This window comes from Limulus polyphemus, unplaced genomic scaffold, assembly GCF_000517525.1.
Source record: "Limulus polyphemus unplaced genomic scaffold, Limulus_polyphemus-2.1.2 Scaffold2332, whole genome shotgun sequence".
In the NCBI taxonomy this organism is placed as follows: domain Eukaryota; kingdom Metazoa; phylum Arthropoda; class Merostomata; order Xiphosura; family Limulidae; genus Limulus; species Limulus polyphemus.
This window is the reverse complement of record NW_013667942.1, coordinates 145,449-159,186: the sequence shown is the minus strand read 5'-3', so window position 1 is coordinate 159,186 and position 13,738 is coordinate 145,449. Positions and strand designations below refer to the sequence as shown.

Genomic DNA, 13,738 nt, shown 5'->3' with positions numbered 1-13,738 from the left:
AAACATGTCCTTACATAGCTGGTTATACACGTGATTAAATCCGTTTTATTATCCCGAATTTCCAGAAACATGTCCTTACATAGCTGGTTATACACGTGATTAAATCCGTTTTATTATCCCAAATTTCCAGAAACATGTCCTTACATAGCTGGTTATACACGTGATTATATCAGTTTTATTATCCAGAATTTCCAGAAACATGTCCTTACATAGCTGGTTATACACGTGATTATATCAGTTTTATTATCCCATATTTCTAGAAACATGTCCTTACATAGCTAGTTATACCCATGATTATATCAGTTTTGTTATCCCAAATTTCCAGAAACATGTCCTTACATAGCTGGTTATACCCGTGATTATATCAGTTTTATTATCCCGAATTTCTAGAAACATGTCCTTACATAACTGGTTATACCCGTGATTATATCAGTTTTATTATCTCGAATTTCCAGAAACGCGTCCTTACATAGCTAGTTATCCCCATGATTATATCAGTTTTGTTATCCCAAGTTTCTAGAAACGTCTCCTTACATAGCTGGTTATACTCGTGATTATATCAGTTTTGTTATCCCATATTTCCAGAAACATGTCCTTACATAGCTGGTTATACCCGTGATTATATCAGTTTTATTATCCCAAATTTCCAGAAACATGTCCTTACATAGCTGGTTATACACGTGATTATATCAGTTTTATTATCCAGAAACGCCCAAAACTGATATAATCACGGGTATAACCAGCTATGTAAGGAGACGTTTCTAGAAACTTGGGATAACAAAACTGATATAATCATGGGTATAACTAGCTATGTAAGGACTTATCCCATATTTCCAGAAACATGTCCTTACATAGCTGGTTATACCCGTGATTATATCAGTTTTATTATCCCATATTTCTAGAAACGTGTCCTTATATAGTTGGTTATATCACTTTAAAGTTTAAAGACCATTAATTCCTCTATATCTGTTCAGAAGCTACAGGATAAGTTTTAACGTAAATTTGATGTCCATTTATGTAGCTCTAGATGGACTCAGTGTGAAATCATATCTGCCTTTCTTCTACGGTGTGGTAATAAATATGGTCGATATTAACACCTTCATGAAGTAACTAGGCATGTACTGGAAGAACGATTATGAAACTTAGCAAATGTTTATTTACACAACAACCTTTATAAACGCGGACAATGTGAAACATTTTCTTATTATCTTAGCTTTTGAAATATTACATACAACCGTATATTTCACGGGGACTATATCAAGTCCATCTGTGTAAATTGGTTTGTGCATCACCCATGTCCTCTCAGTTTTTACGGGTTTTTTTTTACTACTCCAAGATTTTACAAATATTTAGTTTTACCATATTGATCGTTTATTTAGTAATTTATGTGTTGATTTTTTTGTTCGCTCATACGTCTATGCTTATTGTAATAGTTTTAAGCGTTTAACACCAGTCTTAGAGATGTTTAATTTAATATTACCTTGAGATTCATTTGGCCCTTAATCTGTAATAATAAATGAATAAGATTATGAATTGTTACCTAAAGTTTCTGATTTGTAAAGAACCCAAATAAAACCGATAATAATTACAATACACTTGCCCCTCATTCACACCTTAATAGTTGTTGTTCATGAAAACGGATGATACACACACATACATATATAGCGTCTGGGACACTAACTATGTCTGTTGTATCCCAACCGGTCTGATGATCCCTAGTATCGGGCGAAAGACCTCTTCAGTACTGGACCGGATATAGCAGACGCAATATTTTTTTACATGTAATGATATATATATCATGGGTTCTTAGAATTTATATATATAAATAATCACCTCGAGCTTTATAATTGTATATACTGTCACTAGTTTGCAAGAAATTTTATAACTTATAAAGTGGTTCGACCACTGCTATATCTGTCGTATCCAAGCAGGACTGGAGCGTCTTGGTGTTAGGCGAAAGGCCTCGTCAACACTGCATATATAAGATGTGGTGTGATTGTAATATTATTATACACCATTCTTTACTTTCCCTCAGAAGTTCTTATAACTAGCTTTTTCATGTTTTGCTTTATCTTTAGTCCTGAAATCATTGTTCATGCAAGACAAGGCGGTATCTTTCTTACTTCATCTAAACAGTAAGTGACCCACGAATCTCAGTAATAGGCCTACGTAATTCACTAATAATACTAGTCATCACGTTTCATTGTGTAACGTTGCGAATAATCCTCGCCGAGATATCCTAACCAGCAGATTCTGGAGTACTTTGTTCACATGAAAAAATGTATCTTCTTCGTGATATCTTCAGAACACTGATCTTCTTCATGATATCTTCAGAAAATTACTTCATTTCAAATGCAAATTAGTATTCAGTTTAAAACTCTACGAGTAGTTAAGGCACAGTAAGTTTAAAACTCTACGAGTAGTTAAGGCACAGTAAGTTTAAAACTCTACGAGTAGTTAAGGCACGGTAAGTTTAAAACTCTACGAGTAGTTAAGGCACGGTAAGTTTAAAACTCTACGAGTAGTTAAGGCACAGTAAATTTAAAACTCTACGAGTAGTTAAGGCACAGTAAGTTTAAAACTAAAATAAGAATGACAACTTCCCAACCCAGTTTTTTTTTTTTTTACAGTCAAGAACAAAGAACAGTTATTGGTGACCTCAAGTTCTGCCTCTCTTCACCACTCTGAAACTTCTACAAGGGCACATTATTTTTGAAGGAGGAGGGGGAGAATCCATGAGTGAAGATCCTCTCACTAGCCCTTACTGTGTACGGGGCTTCTCATCTAGTGCAGTGAACCATATCCTCGTCTCTCTCCTAGAGAACGGTCTGACAGTCCAGAACAAAACACCGCGAGCGTTCTCACGCTCCTTACGAGGTTCTGCCCTTCACGTTATGCCCGTATTACACCAGTCATCTTACAGTTTAATAAAAGAAGATTAGACTGCTATTGTTAGGATTTAGTATAATGACAGGCGAGGGGTTAGGGCACAGCGCAAAAATACCTTATATATATATATATATATATATATAGGGGGGGGAGGGCTGTTTCTGAAAGAGTGGCGGGGGCAGTTTCAGATGGGCTGTTACCGCAGCTGAAAGGAAGACTATTCCAGGGAGTTTTCATACAAAAGACATAATTTCGCCAGCATTCGTCTGATATAAAGTTTGAGTAGTCGTTTCAGTTATAATTGTCATAATGCAATGTACAGTCAGTTATGCGTTGTTAAAACCAAAAAGTAAACCAGTGTATATTTTTACCCGACGCTGAAGGCTATTAGGCCTGTTTAAGATGAATCTAATAAACAGTGCATCCTGACAATATTGTTTATTTTATAGATTTTACATCATATGAATCACATTATTACTACTAAGAGTGACAATAAAGACGAGCGTATAACAATAACATGGACGTAAATTGTTTGTTTGTTTGGAATTAAGCATAAAACTACGCAATGGGCTATCTGTGGTCTGCCCACCACGGGTATCGAAACCAGGTTTCTAACGTTGTAAGTCCGCAGACATACCACTGTGCCATTATGGGGCAACATGGATATAGAATCAAAAAATTAAAGCACACAACCTCATTTGTTCTCTTTGTCATAACGTCTACATTAGACCAACAAAGAAAATCAAGATGGCGACAGTCTATTGCTATCACATAACCTTACTCTTGAGAGGTATAATGTTAGTGTTAGACCTGAAAGTTATGATCTTTTGGGATCCTGTTAAGCCAAATCAAGAACCAAAACATTTTATATCTGGACATCACGAGGTGAAATAAGTGATATTATTGATTTGGCCGAAAAACAAGGGTGATCTTCAAAGCAAAGGTCGGTTTTGTTTACTCAACAACATACAGTGAAAGCTGTAGTAAAATTGTAAAGTTATTATCTTTTTCTTTTTTTACTGAACAGAACACATGCACATTCTTATACGAAACATTTAATTAACCTAACCATTTTGCTGTGTTCATATCAAACTGATCTAATACTTTTGGTGTATGCACAAAACGTGGATCCAGGAAAAACGGCATTGGGATATTCCTATCTGGCCTCTTATTGTTGTTACTTATTGTTACTGGCTGGCTTCTTTGTTCATTGTTTGCCCTCCCATCTTTATTATGCCGTAATTTACTTGAGTTGAAGTTCACGCTGTTCTATTTTGTTTCTCATTTCACAACGTGTTCCTCCTCTGTTTTATTTATTTTTTCCTAGGGGTGAAGTTGTGGCGTACACCTTAAGCACTCTGAGTCTCCCCCCCCTCCTCCGAAAAAAAAAAGCCTGCCGTGTTTCACACTCTTCTCCACTAAACCTACAATGTTTCACACTCTTCTGTTCTAAAACTTACTGGGTTTCACACTCTTCTGTCCTAAAACCTACAGTGTTTCATACTCTTCTCTTGTAAAATCTCCCGTGTTTCATACTTTTATTTCCTAAATCTACCATGTTTCACACTCTTTTGTCCTAAAACTTGCAGTTTTTACACTCTTCTATCCTAAAACTTAACAGTGTTTCATATTCTTCTTTCCTAAAACCTACCATGTTTCACACTATTCTGTTCTAAAACCTACTATGTTTCATACTATTCTGTTCTAAAGTCTACCATGTTTCATACTATTCTGTTCTAAAACCTACTATGTTTCACACTCTTCTGTCCTAAAACCTACCACGTTACACACTCTTCTGACCCAAAACCTATCGTATTTCACACTCTTCTCTTCAGAAATTACACACCGGAGCAAAATTGCGGTGTTGTTCTAAGGAAGAGCATCTTCAATTTGCCAATGAGGAATACTACTTGCCAAGTCCTATAATTTTACGCTGGTCCTTAAGACGACTAGAAATAATATAAAATACGTTGTCAAGTATTTACCTTTCAATAGTTTCTATTTTCGGGCTCGTTCGAGAACACTAGCACATTACTAATTCTTCACTAGTTCTTTGTCACCAAGCCTAACAAGAAACTCAATTTGTCACTGGTGGCGACGTCTCACACCTTGGGGTTCAACGTGAGTCGCCTGTATTTATGTCAATATTCCATAATTACTGAAGCGCCAGCAAACACTTATTATGGAAACAAAAACGTATAATTATATCATGTATTTTTGCATATATTTTTTAACGAAATTCATTTCTGTAGTTCTGTTTTTCGTTCGTGTTTAACGACATACTTCCTGTAATTTGAGCAGCCATATCTCTGTCACTCAGCCCGATATTATGAAACCCATGCTTCAAGTCCGAAGGCAGGGTTCTGTAATTCACACCACGGACAAACAACCACCACATTAGGTCAAGCGTTATTTATGTCCAGTGTATAAATCTAGCGACGTTGATCATTAGGTCCTACCTATTAAACAAAGACTAGCAGTAAAACCGAAAACAACTAGGCCGGATATGTGAAGAAAAGGTCGGTTTTATTTCATCAATACACTACTTTTGTAGCTTTGTGCTTAATTTCAAACAAAAAATATAATATTGTTAGTGACATTACTGGCAATGGTGTGTTTTCGTGATCCACGTTTTGCACATGAACCAAGCGTTTGACTTGTTTGTTTGTTTTGAATTTCGCGCAAAGCTACACGAGGGCTGTCTGCACTAGCCATCCCTAATTTAGCAGTGTAAGACTAGAGGGAAACGAGCTAGTCAACACCAACCACCGCCAACTCTTCTTTTACCAACGAATAGTGGTATTGACCGATACATTATAACGCCCCCACGGCTGAAAGGGCGAGCATGTTTGGTGTGATGGGGATTCAAAACCGCGACCTTCAGATTGCGAGTCGAGCGCCCTAACCACCTGGCCACCAACCGTGTGAATTTAATATAGACATAACAAAGCTGTCAGGTTGATGAAATATTTCTCATAACGTAAGAAGCAATGGACTATCTGTGCGGTAGCCACCATGGGTATCTAAATAGTAATAGTGTGAAGTGGATAAAAAACAAACAAAATACAGTTTCTCTCCGAGGAGAGGATACAAGAATTTTGTATGTTTATCATGATTTTAAGTAGTCCTAACAATAAAAAAGAAAATTATCGTTATTAGAAGTTGAATTTTTAATTATTATCATTAATATCAAGGCTATTATTACCATTTACAGTGTATGCTATTTTTCCCTCTTTGCATTATTATTGGAGTTACACACACTTATTCCTTTTACTTATTGTTGCTGCCTGTTGGAGCTATACACTTATTAATTTTACTTATTGTTTGGTGTCTGTTGGAGCTACACACTTATTAATTTTACTTATTGTTGGTGTCTGTTGGAGCTACACACTTATTTCTTTTACTTATTGTTTGTGTCTGTTGGAGCTACACACTTATTAATTTTACTTATTGTTGGTATCTGTTGGAGCTACACACTTATTTCTTTTACTTATTGTTTGTGTCTGTTGGAGCTACACACTTATTAATTTTACTTATTGTTATAACTCCAAGAGACACCAAAAATATGTAAAAGGAATAAACGTATAGGTCCAAGAGACACAAACAGTAAGTAAAACAAATAAGTGTGTAACTCCAACAGACACAAACAATAAGTAAAAGAAATGAGTATAGCTCCAACAGACACAAACAGTAAGTAAAATTAATAAGTGTGTAGCTCCAACAGACACAAACAATACGTAAAAGAAATAAGTGTGTAGCTCCAACAGACACCACATTTATCCTTTTACTTATTGTTGATGTCTCTTGGAGCTATATACTTATTCCTTTTACTTATTGTTGATGTCTCTTGGAGCTATATACTTATTCCTTTTACTTATTGTTGGAGTTATACACTTATTTATTTTACTTATTGTTGGTGTTTGTAGAAGTTATACACTTATTTCTTTTACTTATTGTTGGTGTTTGTAGAAGTTATACACTTATTTCTTTTACTTATTGTTGGAGTATGTTGGAGTTGTACACTTATTTCTTTTACTTATTGTTGGAGTATGTTGGAGTTATACACTTATTTCTTTTACTTATTGTTGGAGTATGTTGGAGTTGTACACTTATTCCTTTTACTTATTGTTGGTGTCTCTTTGAGCTATACACTTATTCCTTTTACTTATTGTTGGAGTATGTTGGAGTTATACACTTATTTCTTTTACTTATTGTTGGAGTTGTACACTTATTCCTTTTACTTATTGTTGGAGTATGTTGGAAATATACACTTATTTCTTTTACTTATTGTTGGAGTATGTTGGAGTTGTACACTTATTCCTTTTACTTATTGTTGGTGTCTCTTTGAGCTATACACTTATTCCTTTTACTTATTGTTGGTGTCTGTTGGAACTACACACTTATTCCTTTTACTTAATGTTGGTGTCTGTTGGAGATATACACTTATTCATTTTACTTATTATGACAAAAAGTAAATTGACTTCTGAAACTCAAACAAGTCACGGGAAACGAAGTAGACCGGCTTGGACTGAAACTCAAACAAGTCACGGGAAACGAAGTAGACCGGCATGGACTGAAACTCAAACAAATCACGGTGTTATAAAATCAGGGAGGGTAAACAAGAAACAAAAAAGCCGGAAACCAATGTGACTTGTTTGATCTTCAATTCAAGTCGGTCTACTTTATTTCCTGTGACTTGTTTGAGTTTCAGTTCCAGCTGGTCTACTTTGTTTCCTGTGACTTGTTTGAGTATGAGTTTTAGTTCAAGCCGGTCTACTTTGTTTCTTTTTCTTTAAGATAAATTCGTTCTCTATTTTTTTTTCTTGGGTTCAAAAAGTTGTGGGCCACACCTTGCGCGATCTGAGCTCGCCCTAAAACCTACCTCGTTTCCTACTTCTCGCTTCATAAATTACAAACTGGAGCACAATTGTGGGTTTGTTCTTGTAAGGAAGAGTACCTTCAATTTTCCGATGACTTTGAGTGAGGAATAACGTCTCCGGTCCCCTAGGTAACTGTCCGCTGTGCCTTGCAATAAAACGAAATTTCCGTTTTCGGGTTTGCCAGAGAATTCTAGTACATTTCTGATTTTTTTTCACTTTTTTTCCACTTTGTCACTTAAACCAAACTGGAAATTTGGTTGTCACAAGTAGTGATGCGTCACACCCTGTGGGTTCAAAGTGAGTCGCCTTCTACCATTGTATAGATAACGCTATATGACATGACGTGTGGTGGGGCACACACTGCAAATAGGCTGACCTCAATTGAGACTCATACCTCATCATTGGTTGCATAGCAAAGTCATAAACATGTTATGACAATGAAGGTTTAATACTAAGGTAATAAAGTATATATAACGTAGAGCCTTAAATAAAATTGGTAAAAATTACACTTTTCCAACTTAATCCATTTCACACCGAAACAGACGTTGTTCAAGCAGTTTGATAATATAAACATCGTCTCAGCCACTACTATTTCTGACGTGTCCAAGCTGGCCTTGAGAGCCTTGCACGAAAAGTATCATCGTCATCGAACTTAGCATATATGGTACGGTTGATATCTAATTATATACTCTACTTTTGTTTAGACGAAAAGTCTCAGAATTTGGCAGAAATTGTGCGGTTGTTATCTTATTGTCCCCACTGAAATTCTTACAAAGAATAAAGCATTTTAAAGGTGGCAAGTTGTTCAGCACATAAACATTCCACTGTAAACAACTCCAAAAAGAACATAAAAATATAAACTAAAAACGTATCTCCAAAATTACAATTAAAAGCGAAATAAAACATAATTTTAAAAGAAATAAAACCCACGTAACTTTGACAAGTTTCTTTGGGAAAAACAGTATTATGTCCAATGTCTAGGAACAATAATCAGCAGGGTATTGAAGAGAGCTAAGAATGAAAATTGGTAAGGCTATAATAATGAAAAGAGTTATTGACGAAGGTTAGCAGGTCATGTCTACTGTTGACAGATTATATATATATATATACATAATTTCATTTACAAAGTTTTAGTGTATGTCAGTAATTTTGCTACATTAAAATGTGACGAGACAAGTACTAAAAAACATTATTTTTCTGCTACATTAAAATGTGACGAGACAAGTACTAAAAAGGCATTATTTTTTTGCTACATTAAAATGTAACGAGACAAGTACAAAAAGGCATTATTTTTCTTCTACATTAAAATACAACGAGAAGTACTAAAAAGTCATTATTGTCTGCTACATTAAAATGTGACGAGACAAGTACTAAAAACATTTTTTTACTGCTACATTAAAAAATGACGAGACAAGTACTAAAACACATTATTTTTCTGCTGCATTAAAATGTGACGAGACAAGTACTAAAAAGGCATTATCTTTCTGCTGCATTAAAAAATGACGAAACAAGTACTAAAACACATTATTTTTCTGCTACATTAAAATGTGATGAGACAAGTACTAAAAAGGCATTATTTCACTGCTACATTAAAATATGACGAGACAAGTACTAACAAACATTATTTTTCTGCTGCATTAAAATGTGACGAGACAAGTACTAAAAAAAGAAATTATTTTTCTGCTGCATTAAAATGTAACGAGACAAGTACTAAAAAACTATGTTCTGATACATTAAAATGTGACGAGACAAGTACTAAAAAAGGCATTATTTTTTGCTACATTAAAATGTGACGAGACAAGTACTAAAAAATATTATTTTCTGCTACATTAAAATATGACGATACAAGTACTAAAAAGGCATTATTTTTCTGCTACATTCAAATGTAACGAGACAAGTACTAAAAATATTATTTTCTGCTACATTAAAATATGACGAGACAAGTACTAAAAAGGCATTATTTCACTGCTACATTAAAATATGACGAGACAAGTACTAACAAACATTATTTTTCTGCTGCATTAAAATGTGACGAGACAAGTACTAAAAAAGAAATTATTATTCTGCTGCATTAAAATGTAACGAGACAAGTACTAAAAAGGCATTATTTTTCTGCTACATTCAAATGTGACGACACAAGTGCTAAAAAGGCATTATTTTTCTGCTAAATTAAAATGTGACGAAACAAGTAGTAAAAACTATGTTTCTGCTACATTAAAATGTGACGAGACAAGTACTAAAAATATTATTTTCTGCTACATTAAAATATGACGAGACAAGTACTAAAAAGGCATTATTTCACTGCTACATTAAAATATGACGAGACAAGTACTAACAAACATTATTTTTCTGCTGCATTAAAATGTGACGAGACAAGTACTAAAAAAGAAATTATTATTCTGCTGCATTAAAATGTAACGACACAAGTGCTAAAAAGGCATTATTTTTCTGCTAAATTAAAATGTGACGAAACAAGTAGTAAAAACTATGTTTCTGCTACATTAAAATGTGACGAGACAAGTACTAAAAATATTATTTTCTGCTACATTAAAATATGACGAGACAAGTACTAAAAAGGCATTATTTTTTGCTGCATTAAAATGTGACGAGACAAGTACCAAAAAGGCATTATTTTTCTGCTACATTAAAATGTAACAAGACAAGTACTAAAAACATGATATTCTGCTACATTAAAATGTGACGAGACAAGTAATAAAAAGGCATTATTTTTCTGCTGCATTAAAATGTGACGAGACAAGTACTAAATAGGCATTATTTTTTGCTACATTAAAATGTGACGAGACAAGTACTAAAAACATTTTTCTGCTACATTAAAATGTGACGAGACAAGTACTAAAAACATTATTTTTCTGCTACATTAAAATATAACGAGACAAGTACTAAAAAAGGTATTATTTTAACTTTACACACAGTTTTATCACAGGTCTCTCGTGCTCTGTAATACCGAGTGGTGACTTTTAACTTTACACACAGTTTTATCACAGGTCTCTGGTGCTCTGTAATACCGATCAATCTGCGGTAGTCCATCATCTCAGGCACGATTATATCATAAAATAACGGGAAATGAACCACACAAGAGAAAAAGAAAGATAAAAGAAACCTCTACAACCAACTACATTATAATACAGCCAATCTAACACAGAAGTCAGCAAAACTTGGGGGCACTTGGTCCCACCTGGAAAATGTGAAACATAATTCTTTCTTTATTTTTTCAGCATATGTATATGAATTTTGTATGCAGTTCACAATTTCACACTACTTTGCCCCCCCCCCCCCTGGAAAATTTTCTACGGACGCCCATGTATAAGAGAAAGCGTAGAAGTCTTTGTTTTTTGTTTCGTTTAGCAGACAGATGCACAATGGGGGAATTTTGTTGCATCCAAAACGAGAATCGAGCCTCAAATTATTGCATTATAAGTCCCCACACTTATCGCTGAGCCAATTGGGGGGAAGCACTTCAGTCCAATATTAAAATATGACTCATAACCACCCAATAAAGCCATATTGGTACCTGAAAAAGCTAACATCTGGTCTAAGGAAGTAGGATGTTATTGTCCCATTCTTTTTTCTGTCATTTTCTATAGGAAATAGTTAATTTGTCTCGTGCCAAAGCGTGCGCATTTGTATTAGAATACGTGAATACATGAAGTGCGTGTCTCAAGGGCGCTAGAAACAGACCACGCTCCACTTTTGAAAGACTAGTAAACATGGCTGCGTGCATTTCCCCTTTTTTCCCACGCTCTAAAAGATCCATCTGCTACTGACGCCACAGAGCCAGTCGAGACGGTGTGGTGGAGGTTCCATGTTCTCTCTAAATTTTTTTATAAGCATATTCACAAAAGATTTTACAGCCTAGTATAGATATCGTCTATCTCTTTTATCTGTCTATCTGTTTGTCATTGAAATTCACACCCTGGCGTAAGCGCAATAGTTGTTTACATTAATTTCAGCCAAGGCTTAAATGAATTTAATTCTCCCCCCCCCTCTCTAGACACTACTTGTAGAAGAAACGTCACACTTTCGAAATAAAAGGATAAGATAGAAACATTGGTGTCGGAACAAAGATGGAGTTTATTGATATGGGTATTAAACCTAGTTAAGTAAACAATATTATAAAGCTAGTTAAACGGCAGATTTTGAATGTAAGTCACTAAAACCTCGGGACATGCGCAGTAAAGGATGCCCGTCGGGATAGGGTTAAGTAAACATTATTATAAAACTTTAGTTAAACAGCAGAGCCCAAGTAAAACATGGTCAATGGGGAAAATTACACTTAAACTAAGTGTCAATAATAATAAGACAAATAATACATACATTAGAGGTAAGTCAGTAAGAAAGGACTTTCCTTGGATTTTAAATGCTGTCAAAATTTTTAGATCTGCTAATTTCTATTCCAAATGAATTCTGAAGATCCAACATAAAGTCTTGGTTATGCGTAACGCTGCATTTACCCAAGTGAAAAAAAAAGAGAGAGAGAGAACAACTTACTGTAGATGGCGTTCTAGTGAACGAGGTTATTTGTGGCTCAAAGAATTTTTTGTATGGGCTACATGCACTCTGTACACTGCAGAGAATCGAACATTGGCTTTTGGTGTTATAAGTTGCTAATCTTACCGCTGATTCACCGGAGGGGAGGACGACGATTCAAAGGCATTCTTTGATATTATACTCCATTCGAAACACCATAAAAGCAAGCCTTCTGTCACATTACATGTAAAAAATTGTTAGGCCAAGCTATAAATTTCAAGATTAACTTAAATGTAATTTTAAAACAGAAAACTTTTTAATTTATTTCCCTATTGAGAACAGGACATGTAAGTAGTGTAAAAACATAGTTGGTGATATTCGGTACGTGGACTGGCACCTGGTGTTGATAAAATTTGAAATATACGTATGTCGTGCTTGGCTGCTATTGTCAAGTGTAAAGTACAATGATAAATTGCGAACGGATGTTGAAATGTGTCCGTCATGTTTTGTTAGCAATGGAATATTATGGTATTTAGTTACGGTAGTTGATGGTAGGCCTCTGATAACTCAGAATAGTTTAGTTGTATACTGCAGTAAACAATGATACGTACAGTTAGTGATTGGTTGTGTATGTCATGCTTTTCATCTATACCGCTACTATGTCTATCATATCCAAGCCAGCTTGATGAGCCTTAGAATTAAGCGAAAGGTCTCGTCGGCAATGAATATAGTAGATGTAGTGGGATTGACATATTACAACATAATCCTATTCTAATTTGCTTTCACTCATAAATTCTTACGTTTGTTAGTAATAGAATGTGGTATTTAATTATGATAGTTGCGTAGCAGTTTATGGTGCGTCTCTAGGTTATAATAGCCGAATAATAATTGTTAGTATAAGTCTATAAATAATAATAGTTGGGTGAGAAATTATTGGAATATCTCTGTTAAGTGACAATAGTGGTATAATAATTATTGGTATACCACTGGTAAGTATTAATTATTGGTATTTATCCTGTATAGTTTCTTGCTATAGGCACAACTTATTACTTAATACTTGATATAATTCAGTTATAGTCTCTGCTGTATGTGTTGTAATACTAAAAATAAATGACCTTCTAACACCAAATTGTTGTTTTTACTTAATTAGACACTCAACGTTTCGCTTTACAGCTTCTTCAAGAGCATTTCACTAAAACACAAACCAAAACTTCAAAATTATCAAGTACGTTGATTTTGTTTACGTAAACGTAGTACAGTTTGAACGTCATTTGTAACGTAGGCTTACAATAATTTATGGCAGTGTACAAGTTTGTAGAAACATTAAAGGAGGAAATAAAATATTTTGCTCTCGTCACTAGAACTGAACGTTGGATTTTTTTCACCAGATAAACTCTATATGTGTTATAGTTTGCATTATTTCCAAAGAAATTTAGCTATCTGCGCTATCCATCCCTAATTTAGCAGTGAAAGACTAGATG

At 34.6% G+C, this 13,738-nt stretch overlaps 1 protein-coding gene across 3 annotated transcripts in view; it reads right to left on the bottom strand.

The window, feature by feature from the left end:
• Window positions 1-12,587, bottom strand: part of LOC106466647 (iron-sulfur cluster assembly 1 homolog, mitochondrial-like) — a 38,261-nt gene extending 25,674 nt beyond the window's left edge. Inside the window, exon 1 of one of the 3 annotated variants that reach the window (XR_002612259.1) lies at window positions 12,279-12,587. Coding sequence is in view for 1 of the 3 variants with exons in the window: in XM_013926939.2 (XP_013782393.2) it covers window positions 12,105-12,106 (2 nt within the window). In the remaining 2 variants the exon portion in view is untranslated. Of the gene's footprint in view, window positions 1-12,104; window positions 12,184-12,278 lie in introns of those variants that run through there. The other 2 variants (XR_002612260.1, XM_013926939.2) reach the window with 2 other exon arrangements.
• Between the last annotated feature and the right edge of the window lie 1,151 nt (window positions 12,588-13,738).